The 25853-nt window shown below is 42.7% G+C and overlaps 1 protein-coding gene and 1 non-coding gene across 3 annotated transcripts in view; one reads left to right on the plus strand and one right to left on the minus strand.

Annotated features, from left to right (window-relative positions):
- KIAA1549L (KIAA1549 like) overlaps positions 1–25853 on the plus strand; it is a 326239-nt gene that overhangs the window by 258792 nt on the left and 41594 nt on the right. For both annotated transcript variants that reach the window (XM_049890866.1, XM_049890867.1), the window contains exons 15-16: positions 3991–4208; positions 18072–18201. In XM_049890866.1, coding sequence (XP_049746823.1) covers positions 3991–4208; positions 18072–18201 — 348 coding nt within the window. The remainder of the gene's footprint in view (positions 1–3990; positions 4209–18071; positions 18202–25853) is intronic.
- Positions 14098–14205, minus strand: LOC126081312 (U6 spliceosomal RNA). The gene has a single exon (XR_007518358.1). It is a non-coding gene; the product is annotated as a U6 spliceosomal RNA (small nuclear RNA).

Below are 25853 nucleotides of genomic sequence, written 5' to 3' on the forward strand. Positions count from 1 at the left end.
TTAGAATTCACCCTACTGGGGTATGAGATAATTAACATAAGGAAAAAAAACCCTATTTCCTAGTGGGAATGGGAGAAGCTTGAATTGAGAGGGAGCCAGAGAAGATATTGTCATATGGACAGGGATGTAGCCCATATTATAAGCTCTGAAACAACTTTTACTCCTTTGAACAAGCTTGAAATAACCCATTGTCTGCTTCTAAGATTGCGTTGTGTATCTAATGTTAATTAACTTACCCAAGAGTTTTAAAAAAAACTGATAGCGTCTACCAAAGAAAAACAGGTATTAGATAGATAGTGTTTGTAATTTAAAGGAAGAGCAAGTTGGGTAAAAATTATCTGCCATTCTTCCATCTTCTGCAGCAGAATGGTCAGTGGGCTGAAAATGCTTGGGAACCTTTAAGAACAACACACATATGGAAGCTGATAAGAGTGTTTATATCACATATGTGCACATGTACACACATACACACACACACTTTCCTATATTTTTTTGTTAAGTTGGCAGATTTGTTGTTCATTTCGTTTGTATATACCTGCTATTGTTACCTGAAAAAAGTGAGAGATTTCCGAAGTTTTAAAGCCTTTTACCCCAGCACCTCAAGGAGCTTACCACAGCCCTATACAAATGGGCATGGTAGCATGGTGAACTCATGTCAGGTGCTTGCCCTCATTCTACCATCCAGGCCACTTACAAAAGCATTTCACAAACCTGACTCAGGAAGCACCTCTTATTTCCTGGGCAGAAGGACTGAGCTAGCCTAAATCTCTCTGTGCCTCAGTTTTTTCATCTGTAAAATGGGGCTTCTGTGAGAATTCAAATGAGTTAATGTGTTTAAAGCACTTAGAACAGTGCCTAGCTCACAATAAACACTCTATGTGTTACTTATTACTATCATCAATTAGACAGCCAGGGAGCAAAGACTCATTGACCAACCCCTTTATGCCACTTGAGTCTATAACCCGATGGAAACTGGATGTCTTCCCAGAGCCAGTCACAGCCTCTGAATCTTTCCTTGGGCCCGGCTCTACCACCAGATACACAAGCCCGATTAGAGGCCTCTGCGCTTCCACTAAGAGGCTGAGAACTGCTCTTGATGAGGACCTTCAGCCCAGTTACGGGCCCAGGTAATAGCCACCATGCCTGGATCTTATCATCACACCTTAATGATGTGGATGCCGTGGGGACAGATTCCAAATCTTGCTAAATTCAACTTACCGATCCCCTTTTTCTGCCAGGCCCATCACCCTGTCACAGAAGGAGAACAGATGAACATGTTTCTTGTCCAGAAATGGATACTAGCTGTATTTTGGTAGTTAAAGGAATGGATATTGCTGGCATTTGCATTGGAAAAGAGCCCCAGACTGTTCTCTGTTATTGGCTGCCTCTGTGGAGCTCGAGGCAGATTGTCTTATAATTTTCTTTCTGTTCTTCTGAGTGTCTGGTTTAAGTGAAGAAATCACAGCTCAGAAGCCATAAATTTATCTTTTGTGGATTACATGAAAATCTTTTCAAAAAGATATTTTAAAGAAAATACAAAAACAGTATCAAATATAACAGAAAGTTCACACAATAACAGAAAAATCACTATAATTTCACCCTCCCTTACCATATCCTCTGTTTTCATTTTTGCACATTTTCTTCAAGCTTTTAACCAAACTGATATATATTTTAGAATCCTGCAACTTTACGTTGTACGCCTCGGTCCCCAGCTCTCAGCCCTTGGCATGGGCTAGTGAGGAAGCTCCACTGCCATGGTCCTGGGGACCTGCAAGCAATGTCTCTTCTGTCATTGGTCTCCAGGGGGCACCACCATCACCCATATATTTCTTATGTGCCCACCTCAGGCCCATAGTCCTGCCTCTTTTTCTTCCCAGAGCCCAGTTCTAACTAATTGGGACATTGGGCCCCAAGTTTCTGATCCCCTAGACCAGCAGACCTCACACCTTCTCTACGCCAAAGCCTTCCTTCGAACAAGCTGTTGTGTGGAAATCCAATATGGAACATGCATCAGGGACATGGGCTGGCTGTTGGAGCCCAGATCCAGCAGCCCAGCATCATCTTTTTGCTGCTCCCACACTTCCCTGACCCCTGAAAATCCTCCTGGAAAGCTAGGGAAAGAGTTCTTAACCTGGGTCCCTGGAGTTGCTGAACTTGTATGAAAATTGCTGTATATTGGCTTATGGGGGAAAAGACCCATAGCTCTCATAAGAGTCTCAGGAGCAGTGACCTTCCAAAAAAACCACGAATCCATGGAACACAGTTTGGAAACTAGCACTCTGCACCAAAGATGCAACCCAGGTAGTGGATCAGAATCAGCTCCAGGGCTTTTCAGAAATTCAGATGCCCAGGCCCCATGTTTGAAGATTCTGATTCAATAGGTTCAGGATATAGCCTGGGCCTCTGTATTTTTGCCACCTCTGCAGCCAGCTTGGATATACTGCCAGGGAACTACTGTCTTGGTCATGTTCCAAATTGAAAGGCCCAATTCTGGTGAGCCCATGCCAACCCCAGTCCCTAGCCCCTCCCTGGGCAGAACCTGCCAGTCCAAGGGCTTTGACTTTGGGTCTTCCCCACTTGCTGTGTTCTGATCCTAAGGGGCGTTGCAATAGTACACAGCTGGACTCTGGCTGCCCAGAGTCAAATCCTCGTTCCACTTCTGGTTATCTGTGAGGCTTTGAGAAGGTTCCTTAATCTCCTCATCTGTAAAACGGGGAGTAATAGTGACCTGCCTTATGGTTGTTGTGAAGATTAAGATGAGTTCGTACACATAAAACACATGGTGCCTGGCACATTGCTACACTCTGTTAGTCTTTATCAGATAACTGGTGCCCCAGTTCTGCAGTTTACTAGCTTAGCCTTTTTGGGCCTCAGCTTTCTCACCTGTCAGTTGGAAGTAATATCCACACTTACCAGACTTTTGATGAGTGTCCCTTAAAATTACAGCTGTGAAAATGCTCTCTACACTACTATACCAATCAAAAACCAAACCCATTGCTGTTGAGTCAATTCCGACTCATAGAAACCCTATAGGACAGAGTAGAACTGCCCCATAGAGTTTCCAAGAAGTGGTTGGTGGATTCAAGCTGCTGACTTTTTGGTTAGTAGCCCTAGCAATTAATTAAGCCTGACTACATGGAGCACCAATGGTTCCCATAAGTACCAGGCAGATTTCACCATGCAGCTCCATTTATGGATATAACATTCTCAGCATTTGTTATTTTTACAACAGAGTCATCTACTTGTATCTTTGACACATCATGGGGTACATTTTGCCTTGTTCCTTTCTGAAAGCCCAGATCAGGCTTTGCCCTGTTGAACAGGACCTGATTGGTATTGATGATCATGCAAGCTTTCAAAATTACTTGTCTCTCAAGAAAGACATGGATCTACAAAAATAAGTTCTCAAATGCAAGTTGATAGTCTGGAGAGACCGCCAAAGCAGGGTGTTCTTACTCCCTTCTTGTCCCATTCATCTCAACTCAACTCTTTAAGGAATGGGCTGTCTTATCCAGCTGGGCACCAGCTAAATGGGCAGGGAAGGCCATCTTGTGGTGCTTAAGGTCTGATAGAAGGGAAAGATAACCTTTGGCTGGAGCTAGAGTAGGGGTATCAAGAGCTAGCTTGTGTGTCAAGGCAGAGGTTCCCAAACAGGGAAACAAAAAGGCATAGGCAGGGACCCAAAAGGGCGTAGGTGAGGTTAAGACCAATGCCACAAAGCTAAGAGCTTGAAGCCAGGTCTAGCCTTTAGCAGAGCCAGGGCAAATGGGGAGAAGGATACTCAGGTAGAAGATGTCTGGTGACTTAGGTGAGTGCCAGGCTCCACATTACTTGTGGGCTGGCCTTGGAAAGGGGCACGGGTTGGTCTAGCTGACAAGAGGTGAAGCCTAGGATGGCTTTTGCAGGACTGCAACCCTCTGATGAAAGCTCTATACCTGTTAGCACTGCTGGGCCAGGTATGTACGTGCCTGAGACAGTCTCTCTCCCCAGGTGAACAAAGCTCTGAAGCAGAAATCAGACATTGAGCACTATCGGAACAAGCTGCGCCTCAAAGCCAAAAGGAAGGGATATTATGATTTCCCTCCAGTGGAGACGAACAAGGGTCTGACTGAAAGAAAAAAGATGTATGAAAAACCCCAAAAGGAAATTGACCACATCTTGGATCCAGACCCAGAACTCTGTGCCCCATTCACGGAGTCTAAAAACAGGTATGGTATCCAAGAGATTCTTGCAATGTTTGTGGTATTGCTGGTGGGAGGGGGGCAGAGGATGCCTCGGGCAATACAGTCTGTGATCTGTTACCCTAGGACTGTAATCTTTGCAGGCTGCTCATCCGTGAAAGCATATGCTCCATAATGAGTCTGGGAGAGAAAAGAATTGAAACCATTAGAAAAAAATATTTGGGCAAACAACCATGATTGTACTTTAGCTTTTTTTTTTTCCTTTAACCCAGTAGCTGTTTTGGGGCTGGGCGAAGATATAATTATCACTTACCCAGGTTTTATGCAAATTCCAGATCAAGGGGCATTGTATTTTTCAATTATTTCAGTGGTTCTTACATAAGAAAAGCAAATTGCATGCCTTAGCATTTCCTTCGGCCTTAGTGAGTGTGTACTGCACAGCTACTCAGAGCTCCATGCTCGATCGTTTCTTTAACTCACAGTTCGTGCACTTACTCAACATTAATTGTCACCTACTATGTATTAGGCACTGAGCAAGATGCCGAGTTCTCTCATGGCTGTGTGTGCTTTTTCTCATTTGTTCATTCAACATTTATAGTGGACAAGACAGATTTGTGCTCTTGTGGGGCTTAAGGTCTGATGGAAGAGAAAGATAATCATCACCCCAAAGGTTTGTTAATCACAGGTGCAGTGGGCGTATGATGGAAAAATGTGAGCTTCTGTGACAGCTTAAAAGGGGAACCTGTTCTTCAAAAAGTTAAACAGAAAATTACCATGTTGTTGTTGTTGTTGCCGTCGAGTCGATTCCCACTCGTGGCGACCGCGCGTGGGCAGAGTAGCACTGTGCTCCGTAGAGTTTTCAAGGCTGTGACCTTCAGGAGCAGATCACTAGGACTGTCTTCTGAGGCACCTCTGGGTGGGTTCAAAGTGCGAATATTTGGGCTGGTAGCCAAGCGCTTAACCATTTGCGTCACCCGGGGACTCCCGAAATTACCATATGACTCAACAATTCCGCTCCTAGGTATACACCCAAAAGCACTGAAAGCCGGGACTCAAGCAGGTACTTGTGCATCAGCGTTCGTTGCGGCGTTATTCACGATAGCCAAAAACTGAAAACAACTGAAATGCATATCCACAGCCGAATGGAAAAACAAATGGTAGTGTACCACACAGTGGAATATTATTAAACCATAAAGAGAAATGAAGTTCTAATGCATGCTAAGACATAGATGAACCTTGAAAACATTCTGAGTGAAATAAGTCAGGCACAAAAGGACAAATATTATATGATCTCACATATATGAAATATCCAGACTAGGTAAATGCATACAGACAAAAGTTTATTAGTGGTTACCAGGGGCTGAGGAGAGGAAGATAAGAGGAGTTATTGCTTCACGGGTAGAGGCAGTTCCCAGGTTATGAAACTCCAACTTACGTACAACCTGTAGTTATGAACCAACCCCTGTAAAGCCTATTATATTAAAAATTTGAGGTATATACAATGGTTTGTAGTAACAAACGGGCGCTACTTTGCAATGCACATCAAAACATTGTTATTAGTATTTCTGTATTATTATGTTAAAGATGTTTTAGTGTATCTGGAAGTGTTTCTTTAATGTTTTTTATACATAGAAATGTACAGTATATACTAAGACAAACATTTGACTGACATTAGATACAAACCATACCTAATTGCTTCTACTTATATACAAATTCGATTTAAAGACAGATTTAGGAATTGAATGTGTTTATAACCTGGGGACTGCCTGTACTGGGTTTCTGTGTAGGGTGATGAAAAACATTTGGAAGTAGACAGTGGTGACAGTTATACAACATGGTGAATATTAATATAATTGGTGTCATTGAGTTATACACATCAAAATAATTAAAGCAGCAAATATTTTTTTATATATATTCTATCACACTAAAAATTTTTAAAGGGGGGATTGGACTGGCCTAGGGAGGAGGGGTTAGGCCAGGTGCTTAATTTGGAATCCTTCCAAACTTTGTTGTTAACTAAGCAGAGGCAGGACTCACATACTAAAGGGGTATAAGTTTGCAAAGCTAAACATGCCCACCTTTCTTCCTTTTCTCCCTACCGTGAAGCACTTTCTCAAAAGCATTCTCAGGGCTTAAAACCACCTCTTTCAAATATACGTCCTTCTTAGTGACAGCCTCTTGGCTCTGAGCAGTGCTGAGACTCCAGCCTGGCACACAGCCTTGGCAGATGCATTGTACACAGACTGAGGGGAGTAGGGCAGTTCCTGGGTATTTACTAAAACTAAAAAATGAACATGTGACAGGCTTGGATTGACGGCACAAAATTAAGCTGGGAGGTGAGGCTAAATTTTATGAATTCAAATCAACAGAACTTTATTTTCAATAAAGAAAGGAGAGCAGTCTAAACCCGTGCTCAGTTCACCATGCTTCTAATTAGGCTAGGTTGGCGTGACAAGCCATTGATAGAAAATTACACCATGACAGGGTTCATGGTATATGTGTCAACATGTTCTAACTGCAGTAAAGAAAAGCTAGGGATTTCATAGCAAAGCTGGTGGCTTCTCTAGCTTTTATTTTGCAATTTGGGACTTTTTACCTCATTGGTAGACTGGGGTGAAGAGTTGTTTTCTATGGGTTTCCTGCTGGCACTCAGGAAAATAAATCAGTGATCATATACAAATAAAAAGAACTTAGTTTGGAAGTTATTTGAGAAATAAATTAAAATTTTAGTTAAGACTTTCATAAGAATGAAGAACAAAACTCTCTTCAGTGGTGATGTATCCCCACTGCCTAGCATAGGGTCAGGCCAGATTCCTAAGGCCCTTTTTATTGCCATAGGGTTTTCATTGGCTGATTTCAGAAGTAGATCATCAGGCCTTTGTTCCTAGTGCCATCTTAGTCTGGAAGCTCCACTGAAACCTGTTCAGCATCGTAGCAACACACTGACAGATGGGTGCTGGCCACCCACGAAGTATACTGGCCAGGAACTGAACCTGGGTCTCCCACATGGAAGGTGAGAATTCTACCAGAGAATCACAAGTGTCCCCTTAATTATGAGTAAGTGTCTGTTGAAAAAAAAAAAATTTAATAGCTCTAAAACACAAAAAACAATTAAAAAAAAAATTTTTTTTTGACCAGTTAAGGGAAGAAGATAGATAACCACAATCAGCTTGAGGTAGGATTAGGAAATGGTGGGGACAGAGAGAGAAAGACTGACAAAGGAAAGAGAATGACAGTAACTCAGTAAACTCAGGGTGTTTTTCTCTGTACACTGTCCTCTTTACTCCAGAGAACACCTACAGTTTGTTACCTGTTATCACAAGTCACAGTTACCTGTTAATTGCTAGTCACAGTTCAAATATCCAGAGGTTCTGCTCTGAATGACCTAGCCACAGCAAGGCCCAAGTGAGCGAATTATTCTTTTGTCTAGAGGTAGCATCGCTAATCAGAATTTCACCCTAAGAACCAAATTAAGGCAAATCAAAGACAAAGTTGAGACTTCAAATTTCAACTCCTCACTTCTTGTTGTTGTTGTTAGGTGCCATTGAATCGGTTCCAACCCATAGCGACCCTATGCAAAACAGAATGAAACACTGCCCACAGTCCTGCCTCATCCTTACAATCGTTGTTATGCTTGAGCTCATTGTTGCTGCCACTGTGTCAGTCCATCTCGTTGAGGGTCCTGCTCTTTTCTGCTAAGCCTGTACTCTGCCAAGCATGATGTCCTTCTCCAGGGACTAATCCCTCCTGACAACATAGCCAAAGTACGTAAGACGCAGTCTCGGCATCCTTCCTTCTAAGAAGCATTCTGGTTGTACTTCTTCTCAGACAGATTTGTTCATTCTTTTGGCAGTCCATGGTATATACAATATTCTTCGCCAACACCACAATTCAAAGGTGTCAATTTTTTGGTCTTCCTTATTCATTGTCCAGCTTTCACATGCATATGATGCGATCAAAAATACCATGACTTGGGTCAGGCGCACCTTAGTCTTCAGGGTGATATCTTTACTCTTCAACACTTTAAAGAGGTCCTTTGCAGCAGATTTACCGAATGCAATGCGTCTTTTGATTTCTTGACTGCTGCTTCCATGGCTGTTGATTGTGGATCCAAGTAAAACGAAATCCCTGACAACTTCAATCTTTTCTCCATTTGTCATGATGTTGCTTACTGGTCCAGTTGTGAGAATTTTGGTTTTTTTATGCTAAGGTGCAGTCCATTCTGAAAGCTGTGGTCCCAGATCTTCATTAGTAAGTGCTTCAAGTCCTCTTCATTTTCGGCAAGCAAGGTTGTGTCATCTGCATAATGCAGGTTGTTAGTGAGTCTTCCTCCAATCCTGATGCCCTATTCTTCTTCATATAGTCCATCTTCTCAGATTATTTGCTCAGCGTACAGATTGAATAGGTATGGTGAAAGGACACAACCCTGACGCATGCCTTTCCTGACTTTAAACCAATCAGTATCCCCTTGTTCTGTCTGAACAATTGCCTTTTGATCTATGTAAAGGTTTCTCATGAGTACAATTAAGTGTTCTGGAATTCCCATTCTTTACGGTGTTATCCAGAATTTGTTATGACCCACACAGTCAAATGCCTTTGCGTAGTCAATGAAACACAGGTAAACATCCTTCTGGTATTCTCTGCTTTCAGCCAGGATCCATCTGACATCAGCAATGATATCCCTGGATCCACGTCCTCTTCTGAAACCAGCCTGAATTTCTGGCAGTTCCCTGTCAATATACTGCTGCGGCTGTTTTTGAATGATCTTCAGCAAAATTTTGCTTGCATGTGATATTAATGATATTGTTCTATAATTTCCACATTCAGTTGGATCACCTTTCTTGGGAATAGGCATAAATATGGATCTCTTCCAGTCAGTTGGCCAGGAAGCTGTCTTCCATATTTCTGGGCATAGATGAGTGAGTACCTCCAGTGCTGTATCCATTTGTTGAAACACCTCAATTGATATTCCATCAAATCCCGGAGCTTTGTTTTTCGCTGATGCCTTCAGAGCAGCTTGGACTTCCTCCTTCAGTACCATCGGTTCCTGATCATATGCTACCACTTGAAATGGTTGAACATTGACTAATGCTTTTTGGTATAATGACTCTGTGCATTCCTTCCATCTTCTTTTGGTGCTTCCTGCATAGTTTAATATTTTCCCCATAGAATCCTTCACTATTACAACTCAAGGCTTGAGTTTTTTCTTTAGTTCTTTCAGCTTGAGAAATGCCGAGCATGTTATTCCCTTTTGGTTTTGTATCTCCAGCTCTTTGCACATGTTATTATAATACTTTACTTTGCCTTCTTGAGCCGCCCTTTGAAATCTGTTCAGTTCTTTTACTTCATCATTTCTTCCTTTTGCTTTAGCTTCTCGATGTTCTAGAGCAAGTTTCAGAGCCTCCTCTGATATCCATCTTGGTCTTTTCTTTCTTTCCTGTCTTTTCTTTCTTTCCTGTCTTTTCTTTCTTTCCTGTCTTTTCAATGACCTCTTGCTTTCTTCATGGATGATGTCCTTGATGTCATTCCACAGCTCGTCTGGTCTTCGGTCACTAGTGTTCAATGCGTCAAATCTATTCTTCAGATGGTCTCTAAATTCAGGTGGGATATACTCAAGGTCATATTTTGGCTCTCATGGACTTGTTCTGATTTTCTTCAGTTTCAGCTTTAACTTGCATATGAGCAATTGATGGTCTGTTCCACAGTCAGCCCCTGGCCTTGTTCTGACTGATGATATTGAGCTTTTCCATCGTCTCTTTCCACAGATGTAGTCAGTTTGATTCCTGTGTGTTCCATCTGGCGAGGTCCATGTGTATTAAAAAAATAATAATAATAGTCACTGTTTATGTTGGTGAAAGAAGGTATTTGCAGTGACGAAGTCGTTGGTCTTGCAAAATTCTGTCATTCGATCTCGGGCATTGTTTCTATCGGCAAGGCCGTACTACTTCTTCGTTTCCAACTTTCACATTGCAATCACTAGTAATTATCAATGCATCCTGATTGCATGTTCAATCAATTTCAGACTGCAGCAGCTGATAAAAATCTTCTATTTCTTCATCTTTGGCCTTTGTGGTTGGTGCACAAATTTGAATAATAGTCGTATTAACTGGTCTTCCTTGCAGGCGTATGGATAGTATCCTATCGGTGACAGCATTATACTTCAGGATAGATCTTGAAATGTTCTTTTTGACGATGAATGCAACACCATTCCTCTTCAAGTTGTCATTCCCAGAAGAGTAGACTATGATTGTCCAATTCAAAATGGCCAATACTAGTACATTTCAGCTCACCAATGGCTAGGATGTTGATATTTATGTGTTCCATTTCATTTTTGATGATTTCCATTTTTCCTAGATTCATACTTCGTACAGTCCAGGTTCCAATCATTAATGAATGTTTGCAGCTGTTTCTTCTCATTTTGAGTCGTGCCACATCAGCAAATTAAGGATCTGAATGCTTTACTCCATCCATGTTTTTAAGGTCGACTCTACTTTGAGGAGACAGCTCTTCCCCAGTCATCTTTTGAGTGCCTTCCAACCTGGGGGGCTGATCTTCCAGCGCTTTATCAGACGATGTTTTGCTGCTATTCATAAGGTTTTCACTGGCTAATGCTTTTCAAAAGTAGACTGCCAGGTCCTTCTTCCTAGTCTGTCTTAGTCTGGGAGCTCAGCTGAAACCTGTCCTCCATGGGTGACCCTACTGGTATCTGAATACCGGTGGCATAGCTTCCAGCATCACAGCAACACACAAGACCCCACAGTATAACAGACAGACACATGGGGGAACTCATCACTAAACCTTATTAAATAGTTTCCACAGCTTTTCATTTTTATTAATCAGAAGAACACTCCTATTTTTATGCTATAAACCCTTAAGCAGCGACACAAGGTATGTAACATACCTGAGGCAGACGCTGTCAGTGGCCCCATTTATCTGCTTGCCTGTCACTGCTCCTGAAAGGCTAGCAGCCTCCTACTTACTGAAGATACCTGCACCTACCACTTGAAGACTTTCCCCGTCAGTGGCTGATGGGAAGTGCCGGGGAGCTAAAATGACCTCTGGAGCATCCTCAGTGAATGGCAGGTGGGAACTGGTGAATAAATACCCCTGGCAGAGGAACTCTGAGGTGTGAGCTACACTGTCTCCCAAAACTTCCCCAGCGGCTTGGAGCTCCAGTTGCCCACAGCACTCATCAGCCACCTATCATGCTCCTTACTGGCTTCCTTCTCTTCTCAATTAGTTCTCCTAGGGCTGCTGTGACAAAGCACCACAATTGGGTGGCTTTAAACAACATAAATTTAATGCCAGCTTCACAAAGCTAAGAGTTTGGAGTCAAGCCTAGGGCCAGGGCAGACTGGGTAGAAGGAGGCCCCAGTGGAAAGCCTCAGATGACAGCTCTGGAGGCTGCTGTTGGGTGCGATTCAGTCAGTTCCAACTCATATCAACTTTGTGTACAATAGAATGAAATACTACCTGGTCCTGTGCCATCCTCACAGTTGTTCTGATGCTTGAGCCCATTACCGCAGCCACTTCATTAGTCCATTTCGTTGAGGGTCTTCCTCTTTTTTGCTGATGCTCTACTTTTCCAAGTTTTATGTCCTTCTCCAGGGACTGGTCCCTCCTGGTAACATGTTCAATGTATGTGAGACAAAGTCTTGCCATCCTCAATACTAATGAGCACTCTGGCTGTGCTTCTTCCAAGACAGATTTGTTCATTCTTTTCGCAGTCTGTGGTATATTCAATATTCTTGGCCAACACCATAATTCAAAGGCATCGATTCTTCTTCCGTTTTCCTTATTCATTGTCCAGCTTCACATGCATATGAGGAGACTGAAAACACTGTGGCGTGGGTCAGGCGCACTTAGTCCTTAAAGTGACATCTTTGCTTTTTAACACTTTAAAGAGATTTTTTGCAGCAGATTTTCCCAGTGCAACGGGTCATTTGATTTCTTGACTGCTGTTTCCATGGTTGTTGATTATGGATCCAAGTAAAATGAAATCCTTGACAACTTCAGTCTTTTCTCCATTTAGCATGATATTGCTCATTGGTCCAGCTGTGAGGATTTTTGTTTTCTTTATGTTGAGTTGTAATCCATACTGAAGGCTATAGTTTTGATGTTCATCAGTAAGTGCTTCAAGTCCCCTTGACTTTCAGCAAGCAAGGTTGTGTCATCTGCATATCACAGGTTGTTAATGAGTCTTCTTCCAATCCTGATACCCCGTTCTTCTTCATATAATCCAGCTTATCAGATTATTTGCTCAGCATACAGATTGAATAAGTATGGTGAAAGGGTATAACCTTGATGCACACCTTTCCTGATTTTAGACCGCTCAGTATCCCCTTGTTCTGTTTGAACAGCTGCCTCTTGGTCTAAGTACAGGTTACTCATGAGCACAATTAAGTGTTCTGGAATTCCCATTCTTCATGGTGTTATCCATAATTTGTTATGATCCACACAGTTGAATGCCTGTGCATAGTCAATAAAACACAGGTAAACATCCTTCTGGTATTCTCTGCTTTCAGCCAGGACCCCTCTGACATCAGCAATGATATCCCTTCTTCCACATCCTCTTCTGAATCCTGCTTGAATTTCTGGCAGTTCCCTATCAATGTACTGCTGCAACTGCTTTTAAATGATCTTCAGCAAAATTTTGCTTGCATGTGGTATTAATGATATTGTTCCATAATTTCCACATTCTGTTGAATCACCTTTCTTTTGGAATGGGCACAAATATGGATCTCTTCCAGTCAGTTGGCCAGGTAGCTGTCTTCCAAATTTCTTGACATAGACGAGTAAGCCCTTCCAGCCCTGCATCCGTTTGTTGAAACATCTCAGTTGATGTTCTGTCAATTCCTGGAGCCTTGGTTTTTGCCAATGCCTTCAGTGCACCTCAGACCTCTTCCTTCAGTACCAATGGTTCTTGATCATATACTACCTACTGTAATGGTTGTATGGGACCAATTCTTTTTGTATAGTGACTCTGTATTCTGAATTCACGGTGATGTCAGCAGGGCCACGTTCTCCCTGAAGGCTCTAGGGAATGGTCATTTCTTGTCTCTTTCAGCTTCTGGTAGCCCCGGGCATTTTTTAGCTTGTAGCTGCAGTAATAACAGTCATCACATGGGTATCTTCCCTCTGTCTATCCCTGTGTCTCTTCTTCTATTTTATAAGGATGTCACTGAGATTGGGTTAGGACCCCCACACACACCCACTCCCGTTATGATCTCATGCTAACTGATAACATCTTCAGAGACCCTACTTCCAAACAAGGTCACGTTCACAGATACAAGGGTTAGGACTTCAGCATATCTTTTGAGGTGACACAATTCAGTCCATAATACTTTCCTTCTCCTATTTCCACACTCTCCAACGGGTGCTCCTGGGAGTCCCCTCCCAAATAAACCACTCGCACTCAAATCATCTCAGGGCCTGCTTCAGGGAGTACCCAGCCTAAAACAGTAACATAAAAACGGAGTTGCTCTGGTAGAAGCAAGGCCTCCCCTTCATCCTTCTCCGTGGCTCCAGGGCATCTCTAGGGAAGCCTGGGGTTCCATAGGATACAGCTTGAGAACTACTTTTTTAAACTATTTCTTTCAATTGCTGTCGAGTCAGTTCCAGCTCATGGAGACCCCACGCGTGTCACAGTAGAACGTGCTCCGTAAGGTTCTCGGTGGCTGATTTTTCAGTAGATCACCAGGCCTTCTTTTGTGACTGCTTTGAGTGAGCTCAAACCTCCCACTTCTCAGCTGACAGCCAAGCGCATTAACCACTTGCACCAACAAGGGACTCCTCTTAAACTAGACTGGGATGAAAAAGATCTGGAAAACTTAAGTAAAACTTGTCATTATTCGCCCACCAAGATTTTCAGAGGTAAAAAAAATCTTGTTTGTGTGTTTCAAATTTTTGTTAAAAATAAAATATGGAACACTTCACCAATTTTGCATGTCCTCCTTGCACAGGGGCCATGGTGATCTTCTCTATATCGTTCTAATTTTAGTATATGTGCTGCCAAAGCAAGCACTGCATGTTTCAAACTTTATTAACTTTTTTAGATACAGCAAAATACCAACAAGAAGTGAATACGCCTAATAAAACTCTACTTAATTAAAATAAGCTATCTTTTCTTCCAGAGAGCCTAATAGCTAAGTAGATGCTCACATACCAGCACCCACTGGTGATCTGGTCAGCTGACATCCGTGTTAAACAGCATCTGTAAGTTGTGTGTCATGTGCCTCTGGGGAAGAGTAGACAGGTGTGCGCTCCAGTGTCTCAGCTCTCACCCACATTCGTGGTTCCTGAAAGGGTTTACAATCTCACTGTTTTATTTCTAATACTTACAGAATAACCTATTTAAATATCAATTGCTCATCCTAGCATTTTACTTCCCCACCACCCTTATCAGTAAATCTTTTCTAAATAGGCTAATTGGCAGCCTTAAAACAGTGGCGAAGTCTGCTTTTTTCAGAAGATGATTTGTAATTAGGTCAAGGATGACAATTCTTTGGGATCTGCCTTAAAGTGCGATTCGCTCAGAACAGATTCTATTTCATGAGCTTCCTGTGGTTGTGTTCCCTTCCTAAAGGAAGGCTCTACTTGCAGGTAACTATTGAGCATAGTCTGTAACACTAGGTTATAAGCTCCTACATTAGTCAGGATTCTTTTGGCTGCAAATGATGGAAATCGGGCGCAAATTGGCTAAATAAAAAGGGAATTTCTGGTTGAACATTATTGAGCGGTTATGACTGTAGGCATGGCTGGTGCCAAAGGTCCGACAGTGTCTCCCATTTTTGACGTTGTTCTCTGTTCACTCTTTGCTGGCCCCATGTTCAGACAGGCTCTTACCTCATGGTGGCAAACTGGCTGCCAACAGCTCAGGCTTATATCCTGTCTTAGAAAAACTCAATGCCAAGAGGACCTATTTCCTGGTTGCCCTAGCAAAAGCCTATACACTGAGTCTCATTGAACCAACTTGGGTCATGTGCTCACCCCCTGACCAATCACTGTGGCCATAGGGATATGATGCTTTGATTGGTCCAGCTTAAGCCACTTGCCTACCTGTGCAGGAAGGGTAGCCTCCAAGGAACATCAGGATATTCTTACCACAAGAAGTTTGTCATAGGTGCCGGGCAAAGACCACAGATGTTCTCTAAATAGGTGTAAGCTCCTCATGCTGAGGGAGTAGATCTAATAGTTCCTGTTTTATTTCTAAGGCTCGTTATAAGGGTAGTCCTCTGCTTTGGAAGTTCTGTTGTCTGTTCTTCATGCCGTGACTACCTTGTGTGATCGTTAAAATGTACGTACATCTTCCAGGCTTCTGACTCACCCAGTGCTGTCGAGTCGATTCCGACTCATAGCAACCCTGTAGGACAGAATAGAACTGCCCCATAGAGTTTCCAAGGAGCACCTGGTGGATTCAAACTGCCGACCCTTGACTACTCACAGGAAAAATAACCATGTAACCTCTTCAAGCCATGAACAGGTAGAATCTTTAGAACTGAGACATTAAAAAGGTGGTGTTTGAGGAGTTCTCTGAAGATAGATGCTCTGAAAACGTAAGTTGTTTGTTTACAGAGAGAGTCTTATTGTTGGATGAGAGGCAAGTAGCAGTGATTTTATCCCAACTTTGCCACTCTGCAGGATAATGTGAGAGTCACCTGTCCCCATTGGGCATCACTCCCCACTAGTAAAAGGACAGAGGACATTACCTGTTGCTTTTTGTGAAAGAAGAAAAGAGAAGCCACAACCCCCATCATATTGTTATTTCTTTCTTCCTCAAAAGGTCCCTTTAATGACAAGTGAGGAGTCCCTGATAATGCAAACGGTTACTGCACTCAGCAGCTAACTGAAAGGTTGGAGATTTGAGTCCATTCAAAGGCACCTTGGAAGAAAGGCCTGGCAATCTTCAAAAAAAATCAGCCATTGAGAACCCTGTGGAGCACAGTTCTTCTCTGACACACATAGGGTCGCCGTGAGTTGGAATTGACTCAACAGTAACTGGTTTTAATGACAAATGAAAACAAGACAATGGTGACAAATGTATGAATTTTCTAGGGGTAGCTGAGTGGAGCCTCTGAATGTACCACTCCCTGAAACTGAAGTGCTCTGTGACTGGATCGGCACATGGCTGGCTCTGCTTAGGTCTCGACTTAAACATCACCTCCCCAGAGAGACCTTTCCTGACCATACTATCTAAAGTTATTTCTCATTCTAATCACCCTCTGTCATGTCTTCTTAGATTTTTTTTTTTTAATTGTGATAAAATACACACAACATAAAGTTTGCCATTTTAACTATTTTCAAGTGTACAATGGGGTAGCAGTAATCACAATCACCATGCTGTGCAACCATTACACTATTTGTTTTCAAAACTTCTTCATCTCCCAAAGAGAAAATCTGTGTCCAGTAAGTAATAGCTCCCCGTCTCCCTCCCTTCAGCTCACGGTAACCAGTAATCTACTTTCTGTCTCTATGCATTTTGTTGATTCTAGATAGTTCATATAAATGAGATCATACGATATTTGTCCTTTTCTGTCTGACTGACTGACTTAGCGTAATGTTTTCAGGGTTCATCTATGTCTTAGCATGTATCAGAACTTCATTTCTCTTTATGGCTGAATAATATCACACTGTATGTATTTTTTTTTTTTTTTGTATGTATATACTGTATTTCGTTTATCCATTCATCTGTTGATGAACGCTTGGGTTGTTTCCACCTTTTGGCTATAATGAATAATGCTACAGTGAACACTGGTGTACAAGTACCTGTTTGAGTCTCTGCTTTCATGTCTTTTAGGTATATGCCTAGGAGTGGAATTCCTGGGCCATATGGTAACTCTGTGTTTAACTTTTTGAGGAACCACTAAAGTGTTTTCCAAAGCGGCTATACCATTTTACCTTTCTCCAGCAATGGACAAAGGTTCCAGTTCTTCCACATCCTTGCCGACACTTGTTATTTTCCATTTTTTCCTTTTCAATAATACCCATCCTAGAGAGTGTGAAGTGGAACCTCATTGTGGTTTTGATTTGCATTAGCCCCAATGACTAATGATGTTGAGCATCTTTTCATGTTCTTATTGGTTATTTTTATATCTTCTTTGGAGAACGTCTATTCAAGTCCTTTGTCCATTTTTGGATTGCCTTGTTCATCCTTAGTTTTTCTTAATAGCACTTATCACTCTGAAATTATTGTGTTGTCTTCCTTCATTAGAATGTAAGCTCCAGGAGGACAGGGGCCGCTGCTGTCTTGTTCAGTCGTGGATCTTCCACAGTGCCTGGCATATAGTAGGCACTCTAAATATTAGAGGAAGGAAAAAAGGAAGGAAGGGAGGAAGAGAGGGAAAAAGGAAGGAAGGAAGCCCCCATGTGGTTTATGGATCCTTAGCTCAGAAGGGAAGCCTCTGTGATGAGGTAGAAAAGAAAGTCTGTTAACAGTCACAATATTAAACAGCCCATTAGCAGCACAGTTTATTAACACATCATAGAACCCCGCACATGAACTCAGAAGAATTAAAAGGAACAGGAGGCTGCTGAGTCAACAAAGGCAAGTTAGTGCTTCAGGTGTTAGCCGTTCTAGAGGGTCGAGGAAAGCCACTGACCTTTTCATCAGCAGAATTTTAGATTAGGTTGCAGTGTTGCAATTGATTATAGTTAGTTTTCATATGAAAAAGCATTTACAACTCAGCCAAATGGTTACAGCACCTGGAGGCGGGGGAGCAAAACCTTTATTCAACTCTTTCTTCCACCCCTTATGGCCGGGGAACAGATACCATCAATTCTGAGATTCGTGAGGCAGATCCAAACCCTTCATTGGTTGCCTGTAGTTTGGATCAGTGGAGAATTCCATCTGTCAGGGCATTTGCTGCATCATAACAGTTGATTTTTCTTCAGGCAACAGATGAAGAACTCTGTCTACCGAAGCCGGCAGTCTCTGAACAGCCCGAGTCCAGGGGAAACCGAAATGGACCTTCTGGTGACACGCGAGCGACCCCGGCGTGGAATCCGTAACAGTGGATATGACGTAAGTCTCTCAGGTGGATTAGGGTGAATACAAGCTTTGTTTTCCTCTTAAAGCAAAGGGAATATGTCATCCCATAATTTTTCAGTTTCCTACATATCAATGGAATTCGTAAATGCACTAAAATATTTTCTATCTTATTATTTTTTATTACCTAGTTTGCAAAGTAAGGTGCCCTGGTGGTGCAGTGATTAAGCGCTCAGCTGCTAACCGAAAAGGTTGGTGGCTCGAGCCCACCAGCCACCCCACAGGAGAAAGATGTGGCAGTCTGCTCCTGTAAAGGTTATAGCCTTGGAAACACTATGGGGCAGTTCTCTGTCCTGTAGGGTCGCTATGAGTGAGGATCAAGTCCATGGCAATGCGTTTGGGAATTTACAAAGTAAGACTGCTTGGAATGTGTTAAAGTAACAAATGACTGCTAAAGGGGTCTTTATTTCTAAATTCTACCTTTTTATGAATAGTATATTGTTGACTTTAAACTCAACAATGACTATGTCTGTAATTTTCTTCGCGTCTGTCCTTAGAAACTCAGTAAGAAGCCTGGCTGTGGGTTAGAATTCATCTGAGCACAGGTTTCTTTTAGTCCATAGCACTGTTGAGAAGTTGGATTTGTTCCTGATTTCGTAGCTCCTCAATATGCCATAGAAACAATGGGATGTCCAGCAGAACAGTTTGGCGATTTCATATGATGAAGCACATGCTTATGTTCAGAAATGTCTCCAAATTGTATAAATTCTTCTAGTCCCACCAAATGTCCCCAAATTCTGAGTTAGAATGTGGTGCCTCCCACAGAGTTGTATACATGACGTGCGGTTACATCCATATGCTCGTGTGAACGATACTATGCGCAAATATTCAATAATGCTTTACCCTGCCTCAAAATTCCAAATAATCTTGAATATACTTTTAGGTTTTGTGAAAAATGTTTCTTTCTTATTCCCCTAAAACGTCCCTCTAATTACAAATGAAAGGTTTCGTTAACGAGAGTTATAATTTAAAAATGTCTGGATAAAATCTGTTACAATCTGAAAAGTTGTAATTTGAAAATGAACCTTAATTCCTTAAATACATCATGCTAATTTGAAGCCAAGAAGATTTTTTTTCTCCTCAGGATTGGTCATTGTTTGCTACAAAAGCTCGAAATGGGATTTTTTAATGGTTCATTTGAAAACAGAGATATCCTACCTAATTTGAATTTTTGATTACCTTACATTCAAACTTGATGTTTGCATTGGTGGCAAGGCCCTTATCTTTTTTTGTTTTTCCTTTTCATAAACAAATGTTTGATCATCTAGTTTTATAGGATTCCAGGTGCTTGCACATTTTTTTTTTCCCCTCCCTGGGTTGGATTATTCCATTTAATTTTTCTCATAAAAAATATTTCTTACACCAAACTCAATTATTAATTTGACAATCAGCCTGTGATTAAGAATTGGGCATTTGAGGTTACCAACTTATCTCTCCCTCCAACTGTGAATACTTTTCCCATATGGATGCGATGCTGTTGTTCTTAGGTACGTTGGTTCCAACTCATAGATTCTTAATTTATTTCAAGTTTTGTATTAATAGATCTCTTGTGAGATTCTAGGCACAGACACTTTTACAGTTGTGAAGAAAAAGGTGAGAGGTTTTCCTACTAGTCATGAAATGAGAACGCTGCCGATTTTTTTAAACCACAGAGACATGACTTGCAGTTCTAACTTAATACCTTTAGAATGTCATGTTTGTAAATTATTGTCTTAATTTCCTAGGTCTGCCATGACAAAATACCACAGCATGAGTGGCTTTAAAGAGTAGAAATTTATTATCTCACAGTTCTGGAACCTAGAAGTCCAAATCAGGGTATCAGCCATGTTGATTCCTTCCGAGGGCTCTGAGAGAGAAGCTGTCCCATGCCTCTCTCCTAGCTTCTAGTTTCTGTAAGAAATCTTGGTATCCCTGTGGTTCTTGTAAATGTATCTTCACATGGCATCTTCCCCTGTGTGTGACTGCCTCTGTCTCTCTTCTCCCCTTTTATAAGACACCACTCAGAAGGGATTAGAACTAGGACCCACCTTATTTCAGTATGACTTAACTGACAAAGTCACATTCACAAGTACAGGGGTTAGGACTTCAACATATCTTTTTAGGGGACACAATTCAATCTATAACAATTACCTAGAGCAATAGGAAAAGAAAGGTTGCTAACCCCTCATAAACAGGTATAAACATTCCAAAACAGATTATTTGGTGGGGGGAGGTCTACTTCATTTTTTCAAAAATGTACTTTTTTAAAAATATACATTTCTTCCAGAAGTGCATATGTCAAAAACATCAACAAATATAAGCTTCCTTAAGAGAAAATGATCATCTAGGAAACAACTATAAGAATTTAGACCGTTCACTGTAAAAACGAAATTGCTTTACCTGAATCTCCTCATTCGCTCTTTATACTAATCATAAGTAGCTAAGAGTTACGGACTGCTCACTATAAACCAGGCCCTGTAGTCTTTTTATGTGTATCATTTAATTGAATTTGCACAGTCTCCAGTCAGGTAGGTACTATTATTATTCCATTGTATAGATGAGGAAACCTAGGCACAGTACAGCTACGTAATTTGTCTGCCCAGCTCCAGAGCCCATCCCCATAGCCACCACACAATACGACTTCCCATATGCGTCCCCCATACTTTATGTCTGTCCTTGCATAACATATGTCCTGTATTTCTGCACCCTGGAAGAGGTTAAATGTCACCTTGCACAAGGATTCTTACATGGCTAACACATGTGCAAAAAATGAACCATTAGGTGAAGTAGAAAAAGAGAAGAGCCATAGTTCTAAGCGATACATTCATTTTCTGATCTCCTCAAAAATGCCAAAGCACTCCTGGCAAAGAACCCAGCAGCCCAGCAGAGAACAGGTAATTCATTTGGAAAGATGTTATCCTTCCTACTGGGTCTAGGATCTTGATGCCAGGCCCAAATATCCGGTCATTTCCACCAGGGTAGTGAGCAAGCCAGGAAGACCTGCACCTGGATATGGTAGAAACAAAAAAGTTAGAAGACGGATTGAATTTTGAATTTTTCAAAAGTTGGCACAAAGGCATGTGTGAAAATAAGTAAGTAAGTAAGTTACAAGCAAACAAATGACACACACAGTATGCCGGAAAATCTTGGCCCCAGGGCTGGATGGCAGCCTGAGTTTTTTCAAAATTTTTCCGTAGACTCTAACGGGCCTGCAGAGAGAGACTTTTAGCTCTAAGAGGTTTGAGAATCACTGTGTTTCACAGCAGCAAACCTCAACCTTTTGGTCACCTTAAGAGCTAAGGGATACAGCACACTCCCAGGTACCTGTGGCTCCCTGGGGTAGTGATTTTCAAAGAGGAGACACTCCCTTTAGAAGGACACATGGTTTGAAAAAGATGCCCAGAACTGACCACTCCTAAAAGGCTAGATGATATCCTAACTAACTTTGCCATTGAAATTAATTCCTCCCTATAAACCAACCAGTTACCATTGAGTCGACTCCAACTCATGGCAGCCGCATGTGTGTCGAAAGGGATAGAAAAGATGTCAACCTAATCTTTAAAAGCAAAAATGCCTGTATATCAGAGCATTTTTAAACTCCTATTTTTCAAATGAAAAGCAGCAGAAAATACCAAGGCAGCGAGAAAGAGGAAAGAAAATGCCCCCAGTGTGAATTCTCGAGCAGACACCCAAGTCAGTTTTCCCGTATCGGCCAAATTATTTCACCCTATATGTGGATGACGAACCCCTCTTTGCTTCCAAAGGGCATGTCATAATCAAATTATTCTCCAGAAATAAAAGTGCACCGTCTCAGCCTTGATTTAATTTTTGGAGCTAAAAATTCTAGGACAGGAATGGAATCAGCTATGTGCCTGGACTATGAGGGAGACCCTGAAAACAGATTATTTGAATTATACCTTTGAAAAGGAATGTTGACCTGTATTCAGAAGTAGAGACCTTTACAAGCTACTTCCCTTAGGTTTCTCCCCAGCATCTTGTCCAAGGTTCCATACCCTGGAGGTGCTTGGAGCGCATTCCTGACAGACTGAAGGATTTGGACCCTAAAACGTAGGCATTGGGCCTGGGACTGTTGAGGAGGATCGTTGATCCGTTGATGCATCTCAGGAGAGCCAATGTTGAAGGCTCTGCTGTAGGACTCAAAGTCATCAGTTCTCATTCTGGAGGCTTTCTTCTGGGAAACATTTTGAAATGTTATCAAAAGAAGGATGATTTCCTGAAAAGTGCATGTAATCTTCAAACATGGGACTCTATCAGGCAAGGTTGCAGAAAATAGAAAAACCTAGCTTTTTTACAGACAAAAAAATAATATATGAGAAATTAGATGCTTACAAAATCATTGGAGGGACTAAAGGAATGGTCTAAGATAGACTCTTAGAACAAATCCATAGAGCTGGCCCTGAGGAAGGGAAGCTGGCTCTGCCCCAAGCAGGAAGGTAGGGAAGCAGGGTTCCCTGGAACTGCTGAGTTAAAGAACACACAGCTATAACATAATCCAGAAATAAAAGAGCCCCACAGGGTCAGAGACTGGACCCTGATACTCAGCTTTTGAAAAACCCCGTGTCTCAACTACTGGGCTTATAGCAGCAACAGCCAATGCAGCAGAAAGATCACCCCTGCCTCACTTCTGCTGTCCAAATCGCACAGTAGACAGAACCTAATTCTTATCCACGGGGGCACTGGTGGTTCAGTGGTAGAATTCTTACCTTCCACGTGGGAAAGCCAGGTTTGAATCCCAGCCAGTGCAGCTCATGTGCAGCCACCACCTGTCTGTCAGTGGAAGATTGCATGTTGCTGTGATGCTGAACAGTTTTCAGCAGAGCTTCCAGATGAAGATGGACTAGGAAGAAAGGCCTGGCAATCTACTTCCAAAAATCAACCAATGAAAACCGTTTGAGCCACAATGGTTCAATCTGCAACCTGTCATGCAGGTGGCGCAGGACCTGGCAGCTTTTCATTCCTTTGTGCATGGAGTCACCATGAGTTGGGGCTGACTCAACAGTAGTTATCAATAACAACAAGTAGAACAACAATTCTTATCCAGAGCCGTAGCTTCAAGGAAGACCAGAAAATGTGCATTTTAGGCGCTCAGCCATGGCACTAAGGGAGGTGTACTATAAAGAAGTTGCCAAGTGCCGATCTACCATCTCTTCCAAGGGCACAGGGGAAAAGGGAGATAAGAGGAGAATTCTGTAGGCCGGCAATGCTTGGAAAGCAGTGGGGGACTGGTGGAGAAAAGTATAGCAAAAGAGGGAGATGGAAGTGTAGCACTATATCACTCAGAGCTCAGTCTCAGCAGCCTCTGAAGGCCTGGGGCATTGTGTCGAGTGTAATGGGGGGTGGTATCTTGCTGGCTTCTCTTGGCTGACAGTGCAGTCGGCTCCCTTTGTTACAGGTGAGCAGTGGTTACTGAAAGGAGACCAAGGCAACAGAACAATTGTTTTGTTTTTAAACCGAGCACTTCTTTATTTTTTTTTTAAATTTCTCATTCAGAAACTTATATACATATTGTTTTGTGACATTGGTTGCAATCCCTACAATGTGACAGCATGCTCCCCCTTTCTACCCTGGGTTCCCTGTGTCCATTCGTCCGGTTCCTGTCCGTTTTTGCCTTATCGTCCTGCTTTTGGACAAGAACTGCCCATTTGGTCTCATATGTTTGATTGAACTAAGAAGCATGTTCCTCACATGTATTATTTTTTGTTTTATAGGCCTGTCTGATCTTTGTCTGAAAAGTGGGCTTCAGGAATGGTTTCAGCTCTGGGTTAGCAGAGCATCCAGGGCCATAGTTTTGGGGGTTCCTCCAGTCTCCGTCAGACCAGTGAGTCTGGTCTTTTGATGGGTTCCTTTTGCAGGGAGATAAGATATGATCTTGAAAGCCCCTGGCTGCCTGCAGTAGCAAGTTGGAAGTCTGGGGTCTTCTAGGAAAATGTGTAAGTCCCATTACTAAAGAGAGTCTCTCCTGCCCACCCGCTCGCACTCCTGCCTCAGCATTTCATGGCTTTGGCCTGATAGCCTGTGACCTGACAAAACCCAGGAATGTCCTGGTGCCACATGATGTAAAAGCTCCAGGTTAAGGGAACAGTCAGCTCTTGGCTTCTTTGGGAAGCAAACAGTTGGGAATTTTGTCGTTCATCCCAGGAGTCCCTGAGTGCAAATAATTAATGTGCTGGGCTGCCAACCAAAAGGAAGTTTGAGTCCGCCCCCAGAGATACCTTGGAAGAAAGGCCTGGCAATCTAATCCCCCAAAAAATTAGCCATTGAAAACCCTACAGAGCACAGTTCTCCTCTGATACACATGGGGTCCCCATGAATCAGAGTCGACTCAGTATCAACTGGTTTTTTTTCAACTGGCCCTTCACCCCAGAATCAACCTGCTTGTTGACCCCCAAAACCACCCTGCCCCCACCGTCACCACCTTAGCATCCCACCTAGAGTTTTCCTACTTCTTTTCTGATCCCGGCCTTTAATTCTTTCTCCTACCTCTGCCACGTAATTTAAACTGTTAATAGCCCTGGTTTGATATGTTATTGAAAGTTAATTTAGAGCGTATTGTATTGTAACAGGGGTCTCTATGAGTGGAAATCAACTCGATGGCAACGGGTTTTTTTTTTTTTTTTCATTCAAGGAAAGTATCTGACAGTGGGAACTTAGCTCCCTGGGAGGACCTCAAGCAGAGAGGTTGAGGCATTTGATGGTGAAGGGGCTTTTGTTACAGTTCAGATCTTACCAGGCAGGTGGCTGCCCAGAAAGATACTTATAAAGTCCACCAAGATGGAGGCCACTTGGCAAGTTAAAAAAAAAAACCCATTGCCATCAAGTCCAACTCATAGTAACCCTATAGGGCAGAGTAGAAGTGCCCCATAGAGTTTCCAAGGAGCGCCCGGTGGAGTCAAACTGCCGACCTTTTGGTTAGCAGCTGTAGCATTTAACCACCATGCCACCAGGGTTTCCACTTAGGGGAAATTCTTGTTGGCAGGTTTGGGAGGGAGCAGGCTGGGTTTTGGGATTGCCTCGTGATCTCATCTGCAGGCCCAGGACTCCACAACTCCCACCCCCCATTGCAGGCAGTTTCCCACAGCGCAGGATAAGAACAACTTCCCTCTGTTTTGAACTCTCAAGTGTCACCTCCCTGCTCATTCTGTCAGATCCCCTGTGCTCTAGACCTTGCCTGCTCCTGCTCCTGGGACTGCCTGCTCATCCCTGCTTCTCCTGGAGCCTGAGACCTCTTAGCCTCTTGACATGGGGTAGCCACTTATTGCAGGCCAGGTGCCCCAGCATGCTCTTAGTATTAACACCTCTGGGGGAAAGGGAAGGAACAGGACTGGCAGAGGCAGAGTCAGACTATGGTGCAGACACTTCAGATCCTTAGCTGACCCTTAGGGAGCTCAGAAGCTCAGGTGGCCCTGCTGAGTTGTCCCAAGTTTGGGTGAAGGGCTGGACTTTTGTACTCTTGTATTAACCGGTCAGTGGGTATTTCTGGGGGAGGCACCTCTCTTTAGCCAAGGGCAATTCCCAGAGAGGGCTGACAGCTGAGGCCTGGTAGCTGGCAGGTAAGTATAGTCCTGAGCATCACAGCACAGCGTCCACGCCACACTGGTTCCTTCCATCCCTGTGTGTTCCTTGGCCCA

The sequence above is a fragment of the Elephas maximus genome, chromosome 7, assembly GCF_024166365.1.
Source record: "Elephas maximus indicus isolate mEleMax1 chromosome 7, mEleMax1 primary haplotype, whole genome shotgun sequence".
Classification (NCBI taxonomy): Eukaryota; Metazoa; Chordata; class Mammalia; order Proboscidea; family Elephantidae; genus Elephas; species Elephas maximus.